Here is a 27662-nt window from a genome sequence, read left to right as displayed (position 1 = left end):
ACAAGGGGGGAGTTTTTTTAAGTTTAAATTGCCCTTGGCGAAAATGGTCCCATGGCCAGTGGCCCCGCCCCTGATCTCCAGACAGAGGGGAGTTTAGATTGCCCTCCGTGCTTCTGGAGCAGTGTGGAGGGCAATCTAAACTCCCCTCTGTCTGGAGATCAGGGAGCGGGGCCACCGGCCATGTGACCATTTTCAAGAGGTGCCGGAACTCTGTTCCACCGCATTCCCGCTGAAAAAAAGCCCTGGGTCTGATGGAAGCTGCCTCATAGGCCTAACCAAATTCCCCTTCCTGCTTTGCAGCTTCCATTCTTTGTAAGCTATCCATGGAGATCCATTCACAAATTTCCCAGTGGCACATCCAAATTGACACTCAGCCGCAAAGTTTCCTTGTTGACCTTGGGCCTGGCTATGGAAAGGCTTTTTCCAAAACAAACTAGAAGCTTAGAGCAGATCTTTTTGCAATATTTGCCTGAATCTTCCAAGGACCAAAGTAGATGTGACGGTAACCTTTTGGCTTCCATTTGGATGTTGCCATCACCATTCTAACATCATTTTGAAGTGCTGCAAGGACCCATTTCTGATCTGGCCCATCGGCAGTGGAATAAGTCACTCTTGTTTCTTGTTTCTCCCTCCTCCCCCGACCACCAAAATGGCTGCATCAACAATTGCATGCTCAGCATACACATTTCCCCCTCCTGACATCCACATTCATCAACTTGTCTGATCCCTTTTTAAGAAAACATCACATATTTCTAGATGTTCTGTCCTGCCAGTCAGTAGTTATGTTGTAATCCTGAACTAATCTGGCTGGAAGAACCAGTCTAGTAGCTTCTGTATCCAAGACAGTCTTAACTTTGAGGGATATTTTTAGGGTGCTCAGTGGTTTTTATGCCATTTTTAATGTATGCTTGGGTTTTTTTAATGGTTTGATTTGATTTTTTTATACTGATAATGAATGAGATTTTTTATTACATTATTCTTAAATTTTTATAATATTATTTTTATTATAATATTTGAGCGGCCTCAAGCAGGGCTCCAGAAAGGCAGTATATAAATAACCTATTTATTTATTTAAATCATTTCTATGCTGCTTTCCACTCAGTACAGGGTTCTCAAAGCGGTAAATGTTAAACATTAAAACATTTCAGACATTGAAAAAGATTTAAAACAGAAATATCTATGAAGTATTTAAAATAAGTAGATAAAACATAATATAAACATATAAAATACAAACCTGGGAGGAAGACTAATAAGAGTTAATAAGGGAATACCAAACCAAACAAAAAAGGCTTCAGAGCTAGTTAGTAGTTTAGCTAGAACTAAACTACAAGAGACAAATTACCCAAGGACGCACACATGAAGGGAGTCGCAATGTTAGCCAGGAAGCCAAGTTTTAAAAGACAGATTGGAAAGCTTTGTCAATTTCCCCTCTCTACAGAGCCAGCAAAGATAGCTCCTTGGTTTATTTCCTCTTTGCCTCCTAGAAGGGGAAGTGAAACTGACAGAGGGAGGTGAAGAGGAAATAAACCCTCCAAGGAGCTATCTTTGCTGACTCTGTGAAGAGGGGAAATTGATAGAGCCTTCCGATCTGTCTTTTAAAACTTGGATTCCCGGCTAACATTGCGACTCCCTTCATGTGAACATCCTTGTGTAATTTGTCTCTTGTAGTTTAGCTCTCAAGTGGCAAAAGACAACACAAATCTCCCTAGGGAGGGACTTCCAAAGTTTCAGCACCATAACTGAAAAGGCCCTTTCTCGAGTTGCCATCCGTATAGCCTCAGGCGGTGGGGGCACTCAAAGCAGGGTCTCTGAAGATAACTATAGTGGTTGGGTAGATTCTTATGGGAGTAGGTGATCCTTCAGGGACACTGCCCCCAAACTGTATAAAGCTTTAATGGTCAACACCAGCACCTTGAATTGCTCCTGGAAGCAAACTGGGAGCCAGCATAGATGGAACAATACTGGAGTGGTATGCTCCCTAGGACCCACTCCAATCAACGTTCTGGCCACAGCATTCTGTACCAAATGTAGCTTCCAGACAGGATAATGGTTTATCATCTATGGAAGGAGTTCCTTCTAAGACAACGCTTCCCTGCTTCTCAGCATCACGTCCTCCTCACTCCTACCTCAAGAGACCTTTGACCTCCACGACGACAGCAGAAGAGAGGTCAACATGGGAGAGGGACAGTTCTAGCAAGTTCCTTGGAGGAGTTATCCACATACTGTGCTACCTCGTTCAGCTTCACCAGTTCAGCAGGCCTAACCACAAGGGGGTGAACTTGGGACTTCAGAGTTCAGCCCCGTAAATTCTGCTCAGCAGACAGACCAACATCATGAGGCACTCCACAGATTCTGGAATAGCCCCACCCCCTTCGCTGGCTTTCTACATTCATTTATGGCTGCTGCCATTAGATACAATCCTTACTTGAAAACATGCAGGTTCCTGAAAAGAGAAGGATAATGGCCAGCACTTGGGTTTCTTTGTACCAGTGAGAACAAGGAGCCTAACTTGTGCATTCCTGGAAACTTAAATAGTAAATAAATAATGTAAAGATCCCTCCTGGATTCTGACACCCACTGGATGCCCTTGAATAATTGATTTAACCTGAACTCCCCACGGCACCTGGAATTGAACTCTGGTTTGCACCGGAGTGCTGTGGATGCAGGGCTCCAGAAAATGTCCTGTCTCTTTAATAGAGGTTTGACATGTAGAAACAGGTTGCTGCTGATTTTCATGGCAGCAAAGAACATCACTTGTTAAGTAATGAGATATTGCTTTTTCCAGGCAGTAGGCAACCTTATCATACCCCACCTGAAACATTGGTAATCCTAGCTGAAGTTCTCCTGGAATGACAACTGATTTCCAGACAACAGAGATCAGTTCTCCTGGAGCAAATGGCAACTTTGGAGGGTAGATTCTACGGAATCACATCCCAGCTGCATTATTTCCCCTCCCCAATCCCTCCCTCTCCAGGCTCCGCCCACAAATCTCCAGGACTTTCTCGTCCTGGAGCTGGCAACAGCAGCCAATGATGATTAACCTTTTAGCTACTATAACTGTAAACATGGCACAGCATTTCAAGGAGATATTTATTTAATTAGTTATTTACATTGTTTATAGTCCACATTTTTCAGTAGACTCAAGACGGATTATGCAGGATGAGTCAATAGAATCAACAGATTGGACATTCCATAACAACGCAATAGTGTATGGACTGCAGAAATTTGAATACAAACAGTAATCTGAACCGGGGAATTTAAGGAATTTATGATTTATTTCATAAAGTCAAAGTCAAAAACTTTTGAACTTCAAAACAACTTTTTGTAATCTAGTTGTCTCATTTCCAACACTAACTTTCGTTTGGCACAAAAGGGGACACGCGTGTATACATGTGTATACGCACAGATGTCTGGGCATGGTGATATATGGAGGTTTCTGTAGGCTATGAAACAATGACATATTTCTTTGAAGCTTCACTTTGGAATGTGATGGGGCTTATCTACAAAAGGAAGGTTTCCTATGACCCTTGTCCCCATCCCCCCCATCTTCCTCTGTAGCACCATTTTTACTAACAAGCACTGCTGCTAGAGGAGAAGGACATTCCGGGACCTAGGAATTGATATTTGCACGGGCAGAGCCCCCTCCTCAAAAAACAATAATGTCTGAGATCTTGGTTTGAGAATGGATAATATCTGGGAAGGGAGCAGTGCGGAGTAGGTAAAACCAGGAAGGTAAAAGGAAGTTTGAAAGAAAGAGGATGTCCTCTCTCGTGGAAATTGCTGAGCTGTGTTGTTTTAGTAAGTTGCAACAAGTTTCTCCTTTGGGTCGCTAGAATTTCTTTGTTACAATATTCCTTTGCCTACTAGAGCCAAGCCTTTCGCTCTATCTCTGATTCCTCCCCCACACTTGATTAGCACCACCTCCCCTGTGTGTATCAAGCGGGGGTGGGGGGCAGAATTAATAGCTCAGATAAAGGCTATCATTGAACATAAAGGACTAATTGATGCGCCCACGCAGGCTGGGATCGGCAGGCCAGCTGCACCCATCCGGTGATAGGGGTTCCCCAGGAAAATTCTTTTTTTTCCCCTCACACCTACAGAGTAAATATTGCTATCCAGATTCCATCAACCCTCTAATGCTAAGGGCCTCTCTGTGTTTGGCTCCTTCCTACCTCTTGCTCTGACCATATACTTGAAATTACTCTGGCCCGGATCCTTCAAGGTACTGAAACCATTTACTTGTTCCAAGAGCAGCCCTAGGAAAACTTGGTTTGAGGAACAAAGGGCTGAAAAGGACTAGGATTAGAGGAGATAGGGTTTTGCTATATGTTTGTATACACACACACACACGTGCTGATAGAAATCTGGGGAGGGAGATTGCCCCCTACCCTTCGGAATCCTGTATGCGACATTTTTTATTCAGCCATTTCTCCAAGAAGAGCTGGCTTCTCTAATTTTCATAACCCTGTGTGTGAGCAGCACCTGATCAAAAAAAGCCAAAAAGCTTGAGGTATTTTTTCAAATATAAGAGTAAATTGGATTTTTAAAAACTTTATACAGCAGACCACTGGTGGAAAACAGCTTGTTAAAAAGTGTTTTGTCTTTTGTTTGGCTATTGTCAATTACAGATGCCAACTTTTAAACAGGTCCCACCTCTGTTAAAGGGAAAGGACTTTTTTTCTTTCCTGGCAGGCCCTATTAACAACCGAGTTATACAATTGTTTTGTACTATTTTTGTACACTTAGGGCATGAAGAGATGAGCCAATACTAGGATTTCATGGCCCTTTCTTATGGGCCCAGGGTAATGCTGATCAGCACTTTGGGATCAGGAAGGAATTTTTCTCCAGGCCAGATTGGCCAGGGATTCTGGAGGTTTTTTGCCATCCTGGGGCAGAGAGCAGAGCAGGGGTCACTGGAGGAGGTGAGGGGGGAGATAGCTATGAATTTCCTGCATTGTCAGGGGGTTGGACTAGATGACCCTTGGTGTTCTTCCAGCTCTATGTTTCTGATAGTTTAGATTTTTTTGTTCAAGCAGTTTGCTTGTTTGTCACACTACCTCGGCCTCTTTTGCTAATCGCAGGCTATCCCCTCCCCCTTGTCCCCTGCATGCCGCCCAGGGCTCCCTCCCCCTGGGAGAAAAGGGGGAAGATGCACATCACACCTCTGAGCACCCTGACCCTGCAGGAAAAGACCGAAAGCAGGACACAGTTAGGATTGCCAGCAGGCCTGGAGGGGAAATGGCCCTTCTCTCTAATAGTGGCCTTAACGTTTGGAAACGAGAAGCTGAAGCTGTTCATGGATTCCCAGCAGCTAAGTAACAGCACCAGTTTGTGCTGCAGATCAGACTGATGTTCAAGGGACAGCCGGAGGCACCAGGTTAAAAGTCAGCAGTTGTAGGCGCAGCCCTGAGGGAAGTAGCAGTAGGGCTGCAGCACAGTTTTGGGTGGGGAGCCAAGTTGGTCTGCAGTAGAAGAGCAAGATTCAGATCCGATAGCACCTTCAAGACCAACAAGTTTTCCAGGGTATGAACTTTCATAGAATCGTAGAATGACAGGGTGGGAAGGGATCTCCAGGGTCATCTAGTGCAACCCCCTGCACAATGCAGGAAATTCACAACTACCTCCCCCATACACACCCAGTGACCCCTGCTCCTTGCCCAGAAGATGGCAAAACACCATCAGGATCCCTGGCCAAACTGGTCCGGGGGAAATTACAATCTGACCCCAAGTGATGATTGGCATTATCCTGGGCATGTAAGAAGGGGCCACGAGAACTAAGCACTGATGTAACCCTTCCTGCCCTTGCTTTCATGATCTGCCTAGGTTCACAGAATCAGCATTGCTGTCAGAGGGCCATCTAGCCTCTGCTTAAAAGCCTCCAAAGAAGGAGAGCCTGCCACCTCCCAAGGAAGCCTGTCCCACTGAGGGACCACTCTGTCAGGAAGTTCTTCCTAGTGTTCAGCCAAAAACTCTTTGGATTTAATTTCAACCCATTGGTTCTGGTCCAACTTTCTGGGGCAATGGAAAACAACTCCCTGCCATCCTCTATATGACAGCCCTTCAAGCGCTTGAAGATGGTTATCATATCATCTCTCGATTGTCTCCTCTCCAGGCTAAACATACCAAGCGCCTTCAACCTTTCCTCATAGGATTTGGGTCTCCAGACCCTTCACCATCTTCGTTGCCCTCCACTGGACATGTTCCAGCTTGTCTATATCCTTCTTAAATTGTGGTGCCCAAAAGGGAACACAATACTCTAGGTGAGGTCTAACCAGAGAACAATAGAGTAATACCATCACTTCGCGTGATCTGGATACCGTACTTCTGTTGATACAGCCCAAAATCACATTTGCCTTTTTAGCTTTCGAGAGTCAAAGCTCCCTTCATCAGCTACAAGTAGGAATGGAGATCCCTGAGCTGATATATCCTGGTCAGAAGGTGGGAGAGGCGTTGCAAAGAAAGGAGTCAGGATGGAGAAAGAATTCTGTGGCTTGGGACACAGAATTCCGGGCCAGAAACAGCATGGGGAGCATGGAGAGCTAGTTTGGTGTAGTGGTTAAGAGCGTGGGACTCTAATCTGGAGAGCCGGGTTTGATTCCCCACTGCTCCGCTTGAAGCCAGCTGGGTGACCTTGGGCTAGTCACGGCTCTCTGGAGATCTCTCAGCCCCACCCACCTCACAGGGTGTTTTGTTGTGGGGATAATAATGGCATACTTTGTAAACCGCTCTGAGTGGGCGTTGTTGCCCTGAAGGGTGGTATATAAATCGAATGTTGTTGTTGTTATTATGTTATTATTCTAGGACAGAAATAGTCCAGATACCTCAAGGCTTAACCTCGCAGGATGCACACTTCAAGCAGGCCTGAAACTGGTACGGAGGTGATGATGAAGCAGGCCAGGTCTCCCGCTATAGCATACTTTCACTGTACCTGCCAGTACCTGAAATGCTGGCAGGAAGAAATAGAGAGAGGGAATTTGGGAGGCACGTTAATATCCTGCAGGCAGGCTGCTATCACTTCCAGCAAAACTCAGAAGTGATGTCACAGATACTATACAGTTTTTGAAAATCCTAGAGCATCCAGTGACATCACTTCCGGGTTTTACCAGAAGCAACGTCAGCATGCCAGTGTCATGCTGGTGTGCCAGGCCCTGCCCCCCCACACACACTTTTGCTCCTGGGGGATGCTGGTATTGCCCTGGCAACCCTAGCAATGATTGGAGACTTAGTGGCCTGGCTGGGGTGGGATTCTGAAATGGTGGGAAGATGGGATACCCCAGCGGGGGAGTGGCCCCTGGCCCCAGTGGGGTGGGGGAAGATTTAAACTGTTAAGAGACTGACTGACCCAAGAGCCCCTTGTGAACTGAGTGGGGATTGCAGCGGGGGCTTCCCCCACTTGCAATCTGACATTCTAACCAGTAACCACCGCACCACACTGGCTGTCAGAGTTAACTCGCTTTTTGAGTCATCCCGCCCCGGCTAGTCACTCACTCACTCATTTATTTATTAGACTTATATATTATCGAAGGCTTTCACAGCCGGAGAACAATGGTTGTTGTGGGTTTTCCGGGCTGTATAGCCGTGGTCTTGACTTTGTAGTTCCTGACGTTTCACCAGCAACTGTGACTGGCATCTTCAGAGGTGTAGCACCCAAAGACAGAGATCTCTCAGTGTCAGAGTCTCTTAAAGCTCTTAAAAGAGATCACCATCACACAGTTTTCTTAGTTTTCTTACATGCAGGCTCAGAGTGGGGTGCTGGATTACACTACTTCAGATAGCGGGGGTTATATAATTATGTTTAATTATGGCAATTTTGAATCTATGCTTCTACTAGCTCAGTCTAATGTTAAGTACAGTGCTTGTATAACTCTCAAATTAATTCCAAATGTACTGTTTAAATACGACTGTATGTCTCAACTCAATTTCCAATGTAGTGTTTGTATAATCTTTTATTATGCACTTTCTAATTTTTCTTACATCTTTTCTTTTAAATAAAATTTCTTTATTATAAAAAAAGATGGCGGGCACTGGCAGATCAGTCCCTTCTATTAAAAAACCCTCCTTGCAAATAGAAAACTAGCATAGCAAGCAAAGAGAGCGGGTAGAACTTTTCTCCCTACTATTTGCCAGGGTGGTTGTTGTGGGTTTTCCGGGCTGTATTGCCGTGGTCTTGGCATTGTAGTTCCTGACGTTTCGCCAGCAGCTGTGGCTGGCATCTTCAGAGGTGTAAACAGAGATCGCTCAGTGTCAAAACTCAGTGTTTTGTTGCAAACTCCAAGTGTCTCACCTGGTTTGGGCCTGTGATCTTGGATTGACTAACACCTTGGTACTAGTCTAAGTGGTATAAGTTAGCTGTCTTTGTAAGTCCACATTTTACAATATTACTTTTCAACATCGAAGTTGAAACTCCATCCCCACGCAATCTAAAGATGTGCAGTCCCTCTACCATCTCATTATTCTGCCACCTCATTCTCCTACCACACTTCACAGATAAGTATGCTTGCAGGCATGATCAATTCAAAAAGCATGTGATGGTGATCTCTTTTAAGAGCTTCATTGTTGTTGAAGTCTAAGCCTTTGAACTAGCTCTAAATCTCTCAGTTAAAGTTTTAATCACAGATTAAAATTGTGCCTGAGACTATTTATAGGCATCGTGAGAACCACAGAGTTTTGCCATCCGTTTCCTCTCTCTGCCCGAGTTGCTAAAAAGGAAACTTGAAGACATCTTTTCCCTTCACTTTTGTATCCAGACGTAGCAGATATTTTGCAGCTCAAGGTGAACCTTGTGGCTTTCCTTTTGGTGATAAGAGCCACAAGCAACGGAAACAGAGAGTGTTCTGCTAAAAAATGAGCGTCAATATCTCTTTTAAATCTGGCTCTTTGGCTATGCTGATGGATTTTGAACTTGTTTGAACTCGTTTTATTTTTTATTAGGCAGTTTTGGCTGTGGAGCGTTAATGACAGGGAATTGTCTGGGTTCCGAATGGCCATATTGATGAAAAAGCAAATATGAAAGCTGGCCTTCTTTTCTAATCATAGGTTAGATCCAACCAGATTTTCTGCTCGTGAAAAAGGAGAGGGTACAGTTTGACCACCGAAAAAGGCTAAGACTTGCATGGGGGGGGGGGGCTGTAGAAAACCAGCACAGATTGTGATGGGTTAAACCAGTTCTCTCCAGGGGAACTGGTCTGTTGTCCAGAGAGGAGTTATAAGATCGTTTGCTGGTAAAATTTGCTTGAATTGTTCTTCAAGTTTCAGTCTCTAGAAGTCTAGCCTCTGGGAGAAGATAGGTGTGCATTTTGCCTCTGTATAAACACACACAAACACACGTGCATGCATATGAGGGCCATGCTTTGTCCTAATTTTTATTTGCTGGATTTTTTTTACATGGGAAACATGAAAAATTTTATTCTGCTCACCTGCAGTCTGAAGTGGTACATCCCAATCTGCCACGTCAAGATTCTACCATGTCATTTTCCAGCAGCTGTTGACCAGGCCTTAGGTCTCTGAAGTGGTAGAATGGTAGATCGTACCACTTCAGACTGGATGTGAAAGATGCATACTCCCACCTCGGCATTCTCTTGCCTCATTCTCCTGCATGGCTGGACCTGGCCTCAGTCTGCTGAGGAGAGCTACCGGCTAAGGGGCTGACATAGGAACTGCTCCTGAGCCTCAGTGACTCATTTGCAATACGGACATCATAACACTTGCATACCTTGCAGGGTTGTTGTAACAATTTCAACAGATATGAAAAGCTTTGCACTTGGGAAGCTTTCTCTAAATGCTAAGTGCGTTATTACTTGCATGAGGGGACCAGCCCCCTCCAGTATATAGCAGTTATCTAGTGGGATGGGCAGGCCTGTAACGTGCCATTCTCCCCTCCTCCTCCTCCGTTACCCTGCCACTGATTGGCCCCATCTTTCTCCTAGGCTCCCTGACCTTCCAGATGCCTTTGCTAACCCCAGACTCCGCAGAGACCCTGTGGCCAGACCAGGAAGAGCAGTTCTGCTTTGCAACACTGGCTGCTGACAACCTCAGAGTTAAACTGTGTTGGGGTTGGCAGTTTGCTTTCCTCCTCTGGGGAAAGGAGTGGAGCCGGAGGAGGAAAAATGTCCCGGGTTGGAGGTCTTGGGAAGGATTCTGGGTTCCAGTTGTCTGTTGCAGAAAAGCACCCACATTCTCATCCTGATGCAGTGGGGGGGGGGGGAGTTTAACACCCCAGTCAGGGCAAATAAGGAAACAGTTATGCATGCTTTATTGGGAAGAGACAGTTTACTTCCAGAGGCAACAGACATCGGATGGGGCTCTCAGACTCTCTGTGGCTTGAAGGAGGACGCAGAATAAATCAATAGTCCAGCCGCACCTTAAAGAAACATTTATTCCCACATGAGCTTTTCTAAGCCAAAAGGTGTAGAAGGGAAGGAAAAACTTTCTAATAGATTGGGAACATCAGGGTCCCTTGACCAGAAGCGTGGGATTGTTTGAGGACGCAGATTTCTGGAGTATTCTGTATAAGGGAGGAGGTTACAGTTGGTTTGGGGCAAAGGAGGTCAAGATGGTCGAGCGTTATCTTGGGGCAGGGGGAGGGGGGACTGGAGCCAGAATTCCTAAGAAAAGCGGGCAGAGACTAATTTTCTTTAAAATAACCCCAGGCTCTGGCGCTCGATCCTACCCCAACCCCAGATGACAGACGACTGGGGAAGGGGGGAAATCATTCTGCACATGCTCAGAAACACGCCGGCCTTTACTGTTTGCGGGGACGCGTTCTAGGAGCTGAGCCCTGGGCCGTTGCAACAGGTGGCGGAGCTCAGTCCTGTTACCTCTTCTTTAAAAAGCTCTCAAGAGTTGCCGCGGCTGCCAACCGGAATTCCTGGGTCCCTTTCCCAAGCTTCTTGTTGGAGGCTGGGGTGCGTGGGGCGGAGGGAAGTGGGGCTGTCCAGGGCCCGAGCCTCGCCCCAGCTTGCAGAGCCCCCTTCTCAGCCCCCGGCGGGCGATCCCGAGGCCCCTCCTCCCTCCTCGCCAGAGCGCTTTCGATTTCGCAGCGCAACACTATTAAATCGGGGCTGGCAGGGCTTGCCGAGCGAGTTTGCACAACTCCTGCCGGCACCGGCGAAGGCGGAGCCTGCCCGGGCAGGCTTCGAGGGGAGACGCAGATCCCCCCGCCCCAGCCGCGGAGAGAGCCGTAGAAGTCAGGATGAAGGTCGAGCAACCACCGGTCCTGTTGATCCAGCCGAGGTGAGAGCGCAGGAAAAGGGGGCGCGGCTGGGAAGAGGAAGGGGGGTGGGTGCTGAAGCGAGCGTGCCCGGCTGGGACGACCGAGCCCGGATTTGTGACCTCTGGGTCCCCTTTCAGCTCTGGGAGGCGCTGCCAGTTGCATTGCCTTGCCACCATGACAGGTGGGGCGCGCATGTGGCAGCGTCTTACCTACTTGTGGCTGTTTATTAACTGTGCAATCCTAAGCAGAGCCATGCCTTTCCAAATCTTAATGGGTTTTAGGGTTGCCATCCTCCTGGTGGCGCCTGGAGGTCTCCCAGAATTACAGCTGATCTCCCGGCGACAGAGGTCAGTTCGCCTGAAGGAAAGGAATGCTTTGGAGGTGGCCTCTATGGCATTCTCCCCTGCTGAGGTCCCTCCCCAAACCCTGCCGTCTCCAGGTTTCATTGCCAGATCTCCAGGAACGTCCCAACCGGAAGCTGGCAACTCAGTTTCATAGCGGTTAAGTGGCTGGGCTGCTAAGCACTCTACTGGTTCGACTCCCACTACTGCCGGGAACTCGGCAGGTGGCCTTGGGACAGCCACTCCTCTCAGCCCCAACTCCCCTGCTGTGCTGTATTGCGGGGATAATGATAACACTGACTTCGTTCTCGGCGCTAATCTGTCCAGAAGGGTGGTGTATAAGCACACCGTTGTTGTTGTTATTATGTTAGGTATTGGGGGCGAGGGAACTGTCCTCGGTGCCTTTTGAAGCCTGCTTTACGCTGCCTTAGGTGTGCACCACATCCTGTATTCCGCTTTAAGCCTCTACTCACCAGAGGCATCATGCCCCAAGGCAACTTTGCCAGCACCCCCCCCCCCCCGCCGCCGCCGCCGCCTCCTTTTTTTGGTATCGAACATCCAGCCTGGTGCGACGTTCTGGGGAGCTCGGAAGGGGCTCAAGAAAAAGGTCTTCTGCCTGCGCTGATTCTTGGGGTTTTTCTATGGACCGACCCGGCTATTTACGTGCAGTGTCGGGGTGGACGGAGTTGCATCGGTTTATTGACCCAGTGCAGAAAGCAGCTGCGTTGCGCGCCTGTGGCTCTCCAAACCAGCTTGGGGATGTCCTCATCCTGCACCGGGATACTGGAGATGCCCCCTAGGGCACACAAGCCACTCGCCTTTTCTAGTGCAGAGATCCCATTGGCAGCAGCTGCCCAGAAATCTCCAGCCCTGGCAGAGATCATTTAACTGGAGAGACCGGGAACCTCATCCAATAGAAAAAGGTGACAGAGAAAGTAAATAAACTGTATGTCCCCAGCCTCACTGCGACTGTGTGTCTCTGCACATCTTTACTTTTCTATAACAGACAAGATGGGTAGCTGTGTCAATCTGTCTGTAGCAATAGACAAGGGTTCCAGTAGCATAAGATGAACAAAGTTTGTGGTAGGGAATGAGCTTTCATCACAGCTCACTTCTTCAGATACAATAGATAAAGTTTGCCAACCCCAAGCTGAGAAATTCCTGGTGATAATGGGGATGGAACCCAGAGATTGCAAGGTCTGGGGAGGGGAGGGACCTCAGCAGGGTATATTGCCATACAGTCCACCCTCCAAAGGAGCCATTTTCTCAGGGGAACTTTTCTGTGGCCTGGAGAGCAGTTGTAATTCCAGATCTTGAGGCTCTCTCTGATGGCTGGTGACAGACAGACAGACAGAGATGGAACAGAGTAGACAAAATAAGCCATGTGGCGAGATGGGATATAAATGTTTCAATAAATAAATATTTCAAGACAGCAGATTTGCTTCTTGACATGCTTACTCAAAAGTAGCTCCTAATAAATACAGTGGAGCCCTCTCCTAAGAAAGCTCATGCAACATCACAGCCTTGCAGAATGTATTAATAAGATCAGGATTCTTCTAAAGTTTAACTTGCTGCAGCACCTGAGTTAAAAGTATTGTTATTTAGCACTATCAGTGGGCATAGAATTTAACAGAAGTCTCTGCCCCAAAGCACTTACAGAACCAGTGTAGTATAAGAGTAGACCACAACAAGAGAGACCTGAGTTGGAATTCCCACTCTGCCATGAGGTTTGAGTGTCCTCTTGCCACCCCCCCCCCCAAGGCTGTTGTGAAGGCGCAGCGAGAGGAGAGCTACATGTATACTGCCCTGAGTATTTTAGAAGAAGGATGGAATAAAAAGCTATTGTTTTCAGAGCTTTTCTCTTTAAAGATGCAAGTTTCTTCTGTCTTGGTTGAGAACCTGCATGGTGTTTCCAAGCTCCAATAACTGTTGTCTTTTGTCTTTTGTGTGCTTCAGAGTGGATGGTTCTATATTCAACTTTCTAAAAATTTCCTATTTTCCCTAAGAAGTATTCAGATATACCACAAGATGAAACATTCACCATTCAGCTCCGTATTTGATTCTGGATATATTTTTAACATGCATTTATGCTTTTAAAATTGTTCCTCAATATACCAGCTGCTACAATTCTTTGTGCTAACCAAGCTATACTACATTTCAATGTTCTTAAAGTTTGAAAAGTAAGACAGCAACCTTGTATTCATTTGTGTGGAGGAAGCTCAGTTGGATACTTTATCAGACATGTATAGAATTGCATGTATTTCAGTTTCCCACTGCACGGGGGGGGGGGGGTCCCCTGGGGAAAAAATCCCAAAGGGAGGAATTTTGTATCTCTTGTTAGGATTAAATGTATTCTGTGGGCTACCAGACATAACATTTGACACCCATCCCCCATTCTTGGTGTGCACATGTGAAGAACAGAAAGTCAATTTAAATATGAGGTTTCTGGATGTACCAATGGCCATGCCGGATGGTTGATTGACAGATGTCAACTCCCCTCCCCCTCCACCATGTAACTGCAATTTTTGCTTTTGGTCTTACATCCAGAGGATATTTCTCTCTATTATCTTGATTGGTTGTACACTTCTGAAAAGAAATTGTTGGCTCGGTTCTGAGATGTTTGGATGGGGGCGGAAATGAGTGGCTCTGATCTGGATAAACCACGCAAGACAAATTGTAGAAGCTAAGCAGGGTTAGCCTTGCTTAATAATTAGATGGGAGACCTCCAAAGAAGACCAAGGATGCTGAGACAGGCGATGGCAAACCACCTCTGTTAGACTCTAGCCTTGAAAGTCCCAGCAGGGGTCGCCATAAATCAGCTATGACTTGATGGCACTTTCCACCACCAGTGTGTATGTTTACTTAGGCAAAAGGTTCAGCAACAAAACCGTCTCCCCGTAGATTCTTCTTTTCCATTTGATCCTGGATCACACATTTTAATGGCTGGTGTTTGAAAAGCCACAAATGTCTTCCAGTTGTGTTTCTATAGATGAAAAAGAAAAATGTTCGCTCCTCTCACTTTTCCTGATGGTATTAATTTTATATGTCTGTGCTTTGCTCACCGTAGTTTGTTTCTAAAGTAAAAGAGCCTTTGGGTTTCCTTGGCAAGGAAGATGCTTTCCGTCTGTGATGCATCATTTTTCTGATTGGGTGCCTGGAAGGATAGGTGGCATTCTCAAGGGGGCTTTCCCAAAGATTGTATGATTCCACTGTGATACTTGTTCTGTTCTCTTCATTCCTTCCTTCCTCAAATTTATTTGCCACTTTTCCTCCTATGTGTTCTGGATGGGGATTTCATTTCCTCTGTTACAACTACCCTGAGAGGTAGGCTATGCAGTGATGGAACAACCAACCCCAAGTCACCCCTGGACCTCATGACCTGAACAGGGAATTGAACCCAGGCCTACTACAGGACAACTCCAACAATCTAACCACTATACAAGAGCTGTTGTAGCATAGTGGTTAAATGGTTGGGTTGTGAATCAGCATTCTGCTGGTTTGAATCCCCCCACGGCTGTGAGCTCAACAGATGGCCTTGGACAAGCCACTCCTCTCAGCCCAAGCTCCCTAGTTTAGTGTGGCGATGATAATAATAACACTGCTTTTGTTTACCACTGAGATGGGCACTAATCTTTCTAGAAGGGTGGTATAAAATCACACCGTCATACACACTGTCTCCCAGACTCTTAATTCAAGAGGGGAGTAGTTTAGGGTTGCTAACCTCCAGACGAGGCCTGGAATTCTCCTGGAATTATAACTTACTTCCAGATTAAACAGATCAGTCCCCATGGATGAACTAGAGGAGAAATGGAAATTATACAAAGAGTGGATGGACTTCCATTTCTCCTATAGTATATTGCAGAGATTAGGTGAAACTAATAGACAGTCGTCTGTAAAGATTCTACAGGCCGTCTGGTGATTGAAAGAACACCTAATTTTAGTCGATCGGCAGAACCACAAGTGACAAAAGGCACAGATTGGACTCTTGTCTGCTTCCCTCAAGTTTTGATGGGAAATGTAGGCAGCTTGGCGGAATGTTGGACAAGTGACAGTTGAAAAGTCCATTGGATGGCAGTCGGAGAGCCAAGCTGCAAGACTAGGATGCCTACATTTCCCATCAAAACTTGAGGGAAGCTGACAAGTGTCCAATCTGTGCCTTTTGTCACTTGTGGTTCTGCTCATTACCGAGCCTTCCACCGGTCTCCCTCTATGAGGGGTTATGGAGAGTCCACTGCTGCCTGCCCTGAAAAGGGGTACAGTATTCTATCTGTCTGCTACTTCCTCCCCTTTTTGTATGCTGATGGGCAGGAGTGCAGGACTGCCCCGTCTTGGAATGGTTTTATTGATTGCTGTTTTTATGCTGTGATTATTGTTTTTGTCATATTTTAATCAATGTTGTACCTCGCCCTAAGCCCGCTTGCAGGGAGGGTGGGTTAAAAATATAATTAATAAATAAATACATGGGATTGCTGTAGACTGGTATCTCCAAACTCTGCCCTCCCCGGGCACCACCCCCGAATCTCCAGGAATTTCCAAAGCCAGAGTTGGCAACCCTAGGGCAGCAGTCTTGCAGCAAAATTAAACAAGTCTAGTGCCATTTTAAAAAAATTGTTCCAACATAAACTTTTATGGACTTCTAGAGCTAACTTTGTCCTCTTTATTACAATCTAGTTTCAGTCTCTTCCCTAACTGTGAATTTGCCTTCCCCATCCCTTATCATTGCATAGAACTTTCTTTTTAAGAAAAGAGTTAAGGTGCTGCATACAGTACAGAGATAACAGAAATTATTGCATGGCCCTAAAACACAGCTTCAAAGATAAAAAGATGTAATCGTTCAGATAATGATGTGGCTTTTGCCTTATTAGCAACCATACCCTATCCAAACACTGGATAAAATGTGTACAAATGGACAGATGCCATTATACAGCCTGAAAAACAGTTTACAGGATTGTTCACAAATCTGACAGCCCAGCTTCAACCCAAAGGGTTTTCTTTGGTGGATTATTATAAACATTATCCAGTGTACTTATATCATCTACGTTACAAGACACTAATACCAGTATAGAATGTAGAGCTGACTGGTGGTAGAGCAACAGAAGGTACCAGTTTCAGTCCTCGTCATCACTAGTTAAAAGGGTCAGATAATGGGCTGTGGGAAAGACTATTCTCTGGAGATTATAGCCCCAGTGAAAACCTTTGAGAGTATGAAGAATTTTCTAGGATTTGCCTGTGCCAAACAGTGGCTGTTTCCACACTGCTTACCTTCATCTGGAACGCCATGGAACATCACGGAAAAAATGCAGAAGATAGCGTCTTCTCGCATGAGTTTTGCACATTGCGCAAAATTCGCGTGAGAAGACGCTATCTTCCGCGGGTTTTTTGCAATGTTTGACAGCGTTTTGGATGAAGGTAAGTAGTGTGGAAACGGCCAGTGTCTATTTCACTTGGGAACAAGGACCCCCCCCCCCCGCAGTTTTACTCATCTCGTCCTGATATAAGGCTCTGCATTAAGCCTCCTGCCATGGGCCACCCCCCTCATTCTGTCAACATCTACCAGTTGGCCATCTGGTCCCACAGATTGCTGTTATTTCTGGGTTGTGCAATATGTATACTGCTGCCTTTTAGAAATTGTATTGCTGTACTTATGTTTTTATCTGTTTTTAAATGACTATGTTTATGTTATCTTATATACGTTGTGCTTTGCTCTGAGCCCATTCATGAGGAAAGCTGATTAGAACTCTATATATTATTAATAATAACTCTTAGCAATAATAATAATAACTCCTAGCAATAATTATTTTTTTAGCATTCAAAGGGCTTTGCATGCATTTTCTTGTTGCAGTGATGCCCAGTATGATCATGTCCATATTGTATATAGAAAGAGGGAAACTGAGGCTCAGAGTGTGGCTTCCTGAGGCTACTCAAGTAAGCATCGAGCAGAGGTGAAATTTGAATCTGTTTCCTGAGGTCACTGGTCTTTCTCTCTGCCATTACCCAAGAAGCAGCAACAATTTAAGGGAACCTCTGAATGTACTTCAGAACCAAAGTGGACGTGATGCTAAGTGGTCAGCTTTTCTGAAGGTTTTTCAAACAATATGAGCATTGGAGGCTCATATCCAGATGGAGGTTGTGGCACAGTGAGGAAATGATGTTTTAAAACTCTTACATTTCTCCATCCTCAATCTCCCCTAAATTCCTATTTGCATCTCAGGAGGGGGAATCATACATATACCCATACGGTACCTGTACATTTCTCTCCCACAGAGCAAATGTCTCTGCTCCCCCATGTACTACCCCCTCCTTTTTTGCCACTTATGGTGACCTTGTAGGGGTTTCAAGACCAGAGATGTTCAGAGGTGGTTTGCCATTGCCGGTCTCTGCATAGTGATTCTGGACTTCCTTGGTGGTCTCCCATCCAAGTACTAACCAGGTCTGAGATGTGATGAGCTGCTCCTTAGCTGCTGAGGGGCTAGCTAGGGCTATCCAAGTCAGGGCACTATCCCCAATAGCTGCCATTAAACATTTTTGTAAAAATTCACAGAAAATTCACTCATGAATCTCCTGGCGTTGCATCTCTGAAAGATAAATGCTAAGTAGAATCGTTCCCAAGTCTACTCTGTAAAACTTATTCCTAGGAAAGTGGCTTGAGGGTTGCACTGTATAGGACTGTAATATTGAATTCCAGGGGCTGTAGATAGAAGGGACTGATTTGAATGTGTTTTTGCTTTCAGAGGCATGAATTTGGAAGCAAGTGCCCTCCTGTCATTCTTATAGGCAGTATTCACTCAACTTGAATAAGGGATGGGTGCTTGGGGGTAAATGGCGATTGTAGCTTTCTGAGTAGTAAAAATGTTTTAAATAAATAATAGGCTTATCTGATGTCATCTTTTAAAAATATATATTTTAGGTGATTTGATAATTATCCAGTTAAGGCATAATGTCTCTAAACTGGCAATACGAGGCAACAAAGTTACCACAAAATACAATATATGACGAATAAAATTGGAGAAGTAGAAATTTATAGTGTCAATATTGAATGTTTTAATCATCAAAATATATTTATATAAGGAAGAGCTCAAATGTCTTGAATGTGGATTGAGAAAACCAGAGCACACAGGGGCCATTGTTTTGGTGAAAGCTTTGGCAGTCTGTAAAATATAAGAAATAAGGAAGCCCTTTTTAAAAATCACTCAAGGGATTTGCCATTCCTTTAAAATGAGGGTTTTGCCCATTGTTTAAATGTCCCATTTTTTTTCACAACTCCGGTGAATGGAAGGGAGTGCTTTTTGTTCAAAAAAATCTGTTACTATATTAATTAGGATTTTAGTACAACCACCACCACCACAACCTTTATTGGCATGTCAGAAACAAAAGAGGATACATTAAAATTGGAGGGAAAAAGCATTTAAACACACACACACACACACACACACAGAGCTATCTTGGGACCAGCCAAAGCAGTAAAAATTAATTGATAGCTTCCCTGATACAAATTGCAGACTGAAGAAAACAAGCAACATTGGAGGTTATAGAAAAGTTGTGACCAGATAATAGTCGCTGGACCTTGACATTTTAGTAGTGGTTAATAAAAAAAGCCTTGACCTGAATAGTCCAGGCTAATGTGAACTAGTCAGCTCTTGAAAGCTAAGCAGGGGCTCAGCCCTGGTTAGTACTTTGATGAGAAACCATCAAGAAAACCCAAGGTTGCTAAACAAAGGCAGGCAATGGCAAACCACCTCTGAAGATCTCCTGCCTTTAAAACCCCACGAGGGATCGCTACAAGTTGACTGTGACACGACAGCACATTCCACCACCCCTAAAAGAAAAAAATGGCTCTTCTATAATCGGATCTAAAGAAAATTGTTAGTATACAAGTAAAAGAGCCTGAGTGAAGAGGGGGAAAAACCTATTCTGTTGTTTTCTTGAAGTCTGGAAGCCATTATTACAGGGTAGCCAACCTCCAATCTTGGCCTGGAGTTCTCCTGGAATTACAGTTGATCTCTACACTTCATAAATTAGTTCCTCTGGAGAAAATGGCTGGTTTTTTGGGGGAGTGGCCTCTATGGATACCCTCTTCCCCAAACTCCACTATCCCCAAGCTCCACACTCAAATCTCCAGGAATTTCCCAACCTGGATTTTCAAGTAGGAGTTAGCCAAGTATGGATATAAAGAAGCAACCAACCCAGGAAGTGGGACATAGTATGTCTGGTAATAGATAGGAATAGGCAGAAGTGTGAACAGATAATTCCTTTATATTTGTAGAAGAAGGTATAAGAGAAAGGGCTGCCATCTGGGAGGACCACTTAGATTGGGATATCTATTTTACATTGGCTGACATAAATTAAATCCCCACCCTATGAGCTCTGTGTCACTGAATAGTAAATTAGCTGGCCTCTGGGTAGGTGATGAAAGGCCCTCAAACCAGGCCACACAGAGAGATGAATAGGGTCTTGTCTGCCTACTCGAGAGACTCATTATATGTGTGTGTGCGTGCCATCAAATCACAACCGACCCCATCAAGTTTTCAAGGCCTTGCCTTCCTCTGCAGAGCAACTGCAGTCTTCCTCAGTAGCTGCCCATCCAAGTACTGATTGGGGCCAACCCTGCTTACCTGAGGAGATTGGGTTGTGCCATGCTGCCTCCCCTCCCGAGAGACTCATTTGGTATGGAGAAATAGATGACTTTGTAAATTAGCCAGAAAGGTGTGTGTGGGGGGGGGGGGCACTTATAATTGACCTGATGTGGGGGTGAGGTGAGAAATCAGCCTGCTCAAGAAAGACCTTAAAGAATCATAGAGGGGAGATTTGGGGGGAGGAGTTTCAAATTCCCTACAGAAACATAAAATTCCTTGGAGGACTCTACCTTATATAACAGAAAAATAGTAGTATTTAAAGTAGTACGCTTTGTCCTCAGTATGTTTATTTATGTAGGGCATTTGTACCCCTGCTTAAAATGAATCATTTGTGGCAGTTTGCAAAAGATATAATCTATAATAACAAAATAATCAAACATCAATATTATTTTAATTTCTAAACTCTTATTTACTTTGAGAGCTTGTCTAGCAATAGTAGCTAAGTGGGTGGAGTGGTGATGTGAGAATTGGCTTGTTTCAGCCACAGACTGACCAGTTAGCTATAGGGAAGCCATATTCTCTCAGGGTCAGTTACCCCATCTGCAACTGAGGGATAATGAAATTGGCCTACTCAGGCCTTTTTTCTGGCAGTACGCACTGGTATGCAGTACAGGTACCTCTTTCGGCCAACAGGCTTGGGCCCCTAAGGAAGTAAACATCACGAGTACCAGTGCTGCTTTTAAAACTTTTTAGGGGGAGAAGTTGGGCCTATCTTACTAGGCTCGGCACTAGGTTTGCCAGCTCCAGGTTGGGAATTTCCTGGAGATTTTGTGGGTGGACCTTGCACACGGTAGGATTTGGGGAGCGGAGGGGTTATAATTCCATAGAGTCCAGCCTCCAAAAGAGCCATTTTCTCAGGGGAACTGGTCTCTGGCCTGGAGATCAGTTGTAATTCTGGGAGATCCCCAGCTACCACCTGAAAGCTAGCAACCCAAATTGTAGAGAAAATGTATATGAAGCACTTGAATGTTGAAGGTGCTGCATAAGTGCTATTAAAAGCCAGCCAAATTCAGACAGTGTGATGTACTTATTAGAGCCAGTTTAATGTAGTGGTTAAGAGCAGCAGGACTCTACCCTGGAGAACCAGGTTTGATTCCCCAGTCATCTGTTTGAAGTCTGCTGGGTGACCTTTGGTCAGTCACAACTTCTTGGAGCTCTCTCAGACCCACCCACCTCACAGGGTGATTGATTGTGAGGATAATAACAACATACTTTGTAAACCTCTCTATGTAGCATTATCCTGAAGAGCAGTATATAAATTGAATGTTGCTGTTGTTATAGTTATAGTTACAGTGAGTTGTCCTAGGATCTCAGAAACCCTGATTCAAATCCCTGCTTTGTTATGAAAACTCACTGGGTGACCTTTCTCAGCCTGGCCAATGTGATGGAGAGTGCAAGTAATGCAGTGGAATTACGCTGTGCTGATTAAAGAGGCAAAAAGTTTTATATGAGGAAGTTACATACTTGAGAGTAAAGAGGAGAGAGAGAGATCCTTGCTATCTGACTACATCTTGCAGAGAGAGAGAAGAAGTGTGGCAGGAGAGAGAAGAAGCAGGATATTGCCCTGTTTTAGCCCAATAGGAGACAAGACAAGGAAATGACCCCCAGGAAACAAGACAAGTGCTGCTGTCACTGTCCTAAGTGATCCTTGCTGCCCCCTGCATGGTAGGATCTTCTTCCTTCTTGCTGCTGTTGTACATCAGACATTGCTATTTCCAACACAATGAACCTATACTCCATGAATTCCCCCCTCCCCTCATAGAATTATAAGTTTGGAAGGGATCTCCAGGGTCATCTAGTGCAACCCCCTGCACAATGCAGGAAATTCACAACTACCTCCCCTCCCAAACACCCCCAGTGACCCCTGCTTCTTGCCCAGAAGATGGCAAAACACCATCAGGATCCCTGGCCAAACTGGTCTGGGGGAAATTACAATCTGACCCCAAGTGATGATTGGCATTATCCTGGGCATGTAAGAAGGGGCCACGAGAACTAAGCACTGATGTAACCCTTCCTGCCCTCCCTCTCATGATCTGCCTAGGTTCACAGAATAAGCATTGCTGTCAGATGGCCATCTAGCCTCTGCTTAAAAACCTCCAAAGAATCATCCTGAATTTTATCATATTCCCCGAAGTGTATGCAGTTTGTCTCAGTTTTGTTTCATTTGCAAAATCATCAACTGCTGATACCTGTTTGGTCAAGTCATTTATATTGAAGAAAACTGGACAGAAATGCTTGCTGGACTCTCTGCTGGACTGTGGCCTTGACCTCTCAAGGTGCATGTGATTTTGCTGCCAGTTATGTGTCCACTAAAGTCAACAGCTTTTATTCCAATTGACTCCTAAGAACATCAGGGCTGTGTGGGTCTTAGAAAAGCCTTGCTGGAATCAAGATGTGTCACATACACTGCATTGCTCTTAACTGCCATCATTTTTATTTATTTATTTATTTATTTATTTATTTATTTATTTATTTATTCAATTTATATACCGCCCATCCCCAGGGGCTCTGGGCGGTGAACAGTTAAAATCGATAAAAACAAAAACTAAAATCAATATACAAATAATAAAACAAATTAACATGTCAAAGAAAGATGTTATGGTGCTTAGAATAGAAAATGACTGGTGTCCGGGGTCTGAGGCACAGCCCCCAGCCTCGCCAGGACGAAACAATGGGAGACAGCCGGGAGGCAGCTGCCCTGCTGCCCCGGCCAGCCATCAGGGCCAGAACCTGCCTGTGCCAAGGGAAAGGGGCAAAGGCCCAAGGCCCCAGAGGGCTGGAAGGGGCATGGTGAGGCCAGCCAGCCCCACCCTCCAGGGAGAAGAGGGGGAGCTAAGCAGGGCAGAGGGAGGGAGCAAAGGCAGGGGGAATAGGGACCCAGCAGCTGCCCAAACAGAGCCCTTACCAGCCGAGGAGGAGAAGCAGCCACAACAGCTCAGAGCCATGCCCCAGCCTATCCACCAGCTAGAGGGCAATAACCAGGCTCAGGGAGTGCCAGGAGCAAAGCAACTCCAGGTGGAGCTGCCACAGGCATTCTGGGGGAGGAGATGGGCAGCCCCTCCCAGCATCAATGGGCAGGCAGCCCAGAAGCTGGCCAGGGCAATTCCTTGCGAGCAAGGCCAGGGAGGCTCAGCAGCGCAGAAGCCGACTGGGGCAGCTCCTCGCGAGCAAGGCCAGGGAAGCTCAGCAGCTCAGAGGCCTACTGGGGCAGCTCCTCGAGAGCAAGGCCAAGGAAACCTCAGCTGGGGATTGTTCACATTTAACCCCACCCTGCCAGAAAGGCAAGGAAGCCTAGAAGGGATGAGTGATGGGAGGGAAACACCTGAGGGGAGGTGCAGCTGGGCCAAGTCAGGAGAGGGAACAAGCCTGAAAGGAGGGCGGGGCGGAGAAAGAAAACCCTATAAAGGCTGGCTAGGAAGAGCTCTGAGGTGGTGAGTTTGAGTAGGAGTGGAGGGGAGGGGAGGGGAGGGGAGTTGGAGCAGGGCGAGGGCGAGGGCGAGGGCGAGGGCGAGGGCGAGGGCGAGGGCGAGGGCGAGGGCGAGGGCGAGGGCGAGGGCGAGGAGGAAAGTGGATGAAGGAGGAGGAGATGGCAGAGATCAAAGAGGGTGAGTGGCACAGGTTGAGTGGGCCAGCAAGTGGATTGAGAGGGAGTCTGGGTGATGTATACCGCCCCTCCTTCCACAGAGCAGGGTCCCACAGAATCCCTGGCCCCCCTTTGACGTCAGGAGCAGCCTGCCCAGCGCCCCGCACAGCAGCAGCCTCTGCAAGCCCTGACAACTGGGAGCCAGGACTCCTGGGTTCAATAGGAAGGTGGAATCTTGTAGATTGCAATGTGTGGGAGGAACAGAAAATGGTTGGAAGCCAGATCTCCTGAGTTCAATGGGAAGGTGAAATTTTATAGAGTGTACCGTGTGGGAGGTCGCAGGTGAAAATGGGAAGCTGCATTCTTCTATTGAAATCACAAATGCTGCTTAAAGCACTTTTGAACCTCTCTCCTGCATTTGTACACTTGAGGGCATCAGACTGGAACTGGAGTTTAAATCACCATGAGGCTACAAAGCCTACTGTGTGACCTCGGGCCAGTAACCTTCTCTTAGTCTCTCCTCCCTTGCATGCTTGTTTTGAGGCAAAAATGAGGAAAGGGAGATCCCAGAGCTACTTGGAAAAGGGGTAAATTGAAATGTACTAAATAAAGATGGTTTTAAATGTGCTTGTCTGGGCTTTCCTATGAAGTCTTGTGAAATCATGCAGGAAATTACAACTGCATTCCAAATTTCTTGCAATTTTGGTGGCAGGTACAAAGATCCAATTCCATCTGAAATTCATTATTTTAGACCTTCACTATTGTTTCCAGAGAGGTATACTTATTTGGGAATACCCCTTTTCCGAAATGTACTCTCTCTTTTATATATGGAAGTTTTCTTTTAGTCAGAGATCAGGAAACGACTTGTTTTAAATGGTTAAGGCAGAACAGATTGCTGATACATGTTTTGCTTCTGGCAGGGTTGCCTTACAATTTCAGTTCTTTGCTACCACAGGCAGCAGGCTGGCTTCCTTTCTGGTGAAAAATGTTCTGGGAGAAGGGTGTGTGAACGGTAATGCATGGGCGTGGGGGTCTCCTGAATGAGGATTAAAGTACTTTTACAATGCATGTGTCATTTCAGCTTTCATCTAGGAAGGAACAGAGTCGAGGGTTTGACTCAGTGTGATGGGTGTTGGTGAGAGTGAGAGAGAATGAGATGGGGGTTCTTCTGACGAGACGTTGAGCAACTGTTGGCTGGCATGTTTTATATAATGTTTAGCTTAACCCTGAGTTTCAGGGGTCTGCTGCACTTTGTGCCTTACTAATGAACATTCTTTTGCTTCTGGGTTCTCTAAGTTGGCTTTCATTTTTCCCCTCAGCTCCCCCTCTTTCTAGAGGAGTAGTCCTCAGCATGCTGGCCACCTACCGAGCTGTGTGGAGATGATTCGGTATCATGGAATCCTAGATGTTTCTGTGGTAAGTCAAGAGGGAATTGATTAAGTCAAGGAAGGAGCAACACTGATCCTAGGCCAAGATTGTGTTAATCCAAACTAAGTAGGAGTGGGAGGGGGGTAGAGGAGGAAATGCATTACCCATTGAAACCAACAGGGGAAATTTTAAGAATAGTTATCATGCTCTATGTTCAAAGTGTATACAATGTACCCTCATTTTTTTCTCAAAAAGGAGAACAATATTCAGCAAAGTCCTATGAAGACATCCCAGAATTCACTTTTGAAAGAGGAAGCAACCCTCTTTCTGATGGATGAGCAGGGGCATTCTGGGAAAGGGTAGGGCAGGTCCTTCTCCGATAACCTTCCATTTGATCAAACCATTACAATTACTAGGTATATAGAGCAGGAAGAGGGCCCTGACCTCGATAACCCAGGAGAGCCTGATCTCGTCACATCTCAGAGCCAAGCTACAAGTGACACATGACACAGGTAGGACACTTGTCAGCTTCCCTCAAGTTTTGATGGGAAATGTAGGCATCATGGACTTGCAGCTGTAATGGAGACCCAAGCTGTAAAACCAGGATGCCTACATTTCCCATCAAAACTTGAGGGAAGCTGACAAGTGTCCAACCTGTGTGAGGCGTCACTTGTAGCTTGGCTCTCAGAAGCTAAGCAGGGTTGGCCTTGGTTAGTAACTGGATGGAAGACCTCCAGTGAAGACCAGGGTTGCAGCAGCAGGCAGAGACAAACCACCTCTGTTAGTTTCTTGCCTTGAAAACCCCACCAGGGGTTGCCATAAGTCGACTATAACTTGAAGTCAGGGTTTCATTTATAAAAGGAGGGAGGAGGGCTGAGATTCAGCAGCAGAGAACAACGTTCATGACCTTGAGAAGGTCCCAGCTTCTATCCCAGGCTTATCCAGTTGAACCTCCTCTCCACATTTGCAACTGAGAGGCAGCTCCCATCATATTAAATACATATATGAAATAATTTTTAAAAAACTAAAATCGGAATCACAGATAGCAGATGTTGGGAAATGCCTTTTTCTGCATGATACTCTGGGCAACCACTGCCAGTGTGGATAAAGTGTGTTCCTATTTTCCTCTGAGAACCCTTCCCCCCCCCCTCATTAAGCCTTGTTCGTTGAGAAATTACAGGTGTTTAAGCACTTCAGGGATTTGATGTAACTGCTTCTGTAACTGACCTAAGAGGCTTGGGATTTCCAAGAGTTCGGCTGTGAATCCAGCAATTCCTTCTCCTTTTGTATTTGCCTCAGTCCTAACTTCCCAGCCCCAACTGTCCCCACAGGCTCTTTACACTTTCTCCTTCAACTATTCAGGGAAAAAAGAGCAGGTGTTGTTTTGCAGTTGGGAAGGAAGTGCATGTTGTACTGCTGCATCTCTTGTCGAGGATAAACCAAGTTTGTGTTTTAATCTCACCCACCACATCATCCCTTACACTGGAGGCAGAGGAGGAGGAGACAGTAAGCTCAGCTGATACCAACTGCCACAGCTGATAAGGAGTTGAGGCCAAGTAGTTCCTGAGGCTTAGGCAAAGTAGTGGAGCTTGGCTCTGCTTGTTTCTGGCCACTGGAGGCCCTCTAGGGCAGTGGACTTCCAGGAAATTTCCTGGGAAGTTAAATGGACGATCCACCCTTAGTCAAATCCAACTGACTTAGGGCCAAGCTGGGCATGCAGGTTGTTAAAGAGGTGGGCCTGGGTTCCTCAGAAGGCCTGCTCAGAGGGAGGAGGGCCTCCTCCCTTCCCCTCAAGCCATTTCCTCGTGTCAAAATAGTACAGAAGGGCAGTTTTTCACCTCTTTTTCTGCTCCATGGTGGAGCAGTAAAAAGGGGGGAATTCCTCCCCCCCCCCATTGTGCCTGGGAAATAACTTGAGGGAGGAGAGGCATTTTGAGGATGTTTGGGCTTTCATTTACTTTTTTAAACAGCCATTACCCAAAGCTGCTGTGTGGCTGCAGGGAACTTGAGTTAGGGCTGGGGGACCCAGACCTGTCTCTTTAAAAATCTGCATGTCTGGCTTGACCCTTACCAGAGCTGATAACATTTGCATTGGATGCTCACAGGGAATTTGTAGCAGATCTCAGCTGAGGAGTTTTGGGTCAACAGCAACTGACAGGAACCTGCCTGTGTCCTCCTAGGTCTCTCTCCTGCTGCTCTTGTGTTTCTCCCACTCAGGGTTGTGCAAAAACTGCAACTTTACATATTCTCCTCTTGTTACCACGTCAACATCAGAGATCATCAAAAACCTGGTGAGTGTATTCCACCCCCACCCCCCAAAAAACAGATGTCCAAAGAGCTCTGAGGTTTTAGCAGGAACTTACCTTATGGGCATGAGGGAGAATTATAGTGAATTCAGCTGAGTCTTGACCACAGGAGGTGATGCTGATCAGTGAGGCAGGCTGTCCTGAAGACAGTAGTGCCCCCCATTAGATGGAGGGCAGCTTTCTTTGCTGGACTTTGTTAAAAGCCTAAGGTGAAATTCT

The 27662-nt window shown here is 45.9% G+C and overlaps 1 protein-coding gene across 2 annotated transcripts in view; it reads left to right on the top strand.

Annotated features, from left to right (window-relative positions):
- Positions 1–11109: 11109 nt before the first annotated feature.
- LOC129340248 (uncharacterized) overlaps positions 11110–27662 on the top strand; it is a 28193-nt gene continuing 11640 nt past the window's right edge. Inside the window, exons 1-3 of one of the 2 annotated variants that reach the window (XM_054994921.1) lie at positions 11110–11232; positions 25089–25185; positions 27318–27428. In XM_054994921.1, coding sequence (XP_054850896.1) covers positions 25150–25185; positions 27318–27428 — 147 coding nt within the window. In that variant the 5' untranslated portion in view covers positions 11110–11232; positions 25089–25149. Of the gene's footprint in view, positions 11233–24762; positions 24782–25088; positions 25186–27317; positions 27429–27662 lie in introns of those variants that run through there. The other variant, XM_054994922.1, reaches the window with a different exon arrangement.

Source organism: Eublepharis macularius, chromosome 12 (genome assembly GCF_028583425.1).
Source record: "Eublepharis macularius isolate TG4126 chromosome 12, MPM_Emac_v1.0, whole genome shotgun sequence".
NCBI classification, from domain to species: Eukaryota; Metazoa; Chordata; class Lepidosauria; order Squamata; family Eublepharidae; genus Eublepharis; species Eublepharis macularius.
Note: the sequence above shows the minus strand (reverse complement) of the source record. Positions and strands in the feature narration are given on the sequence as shown.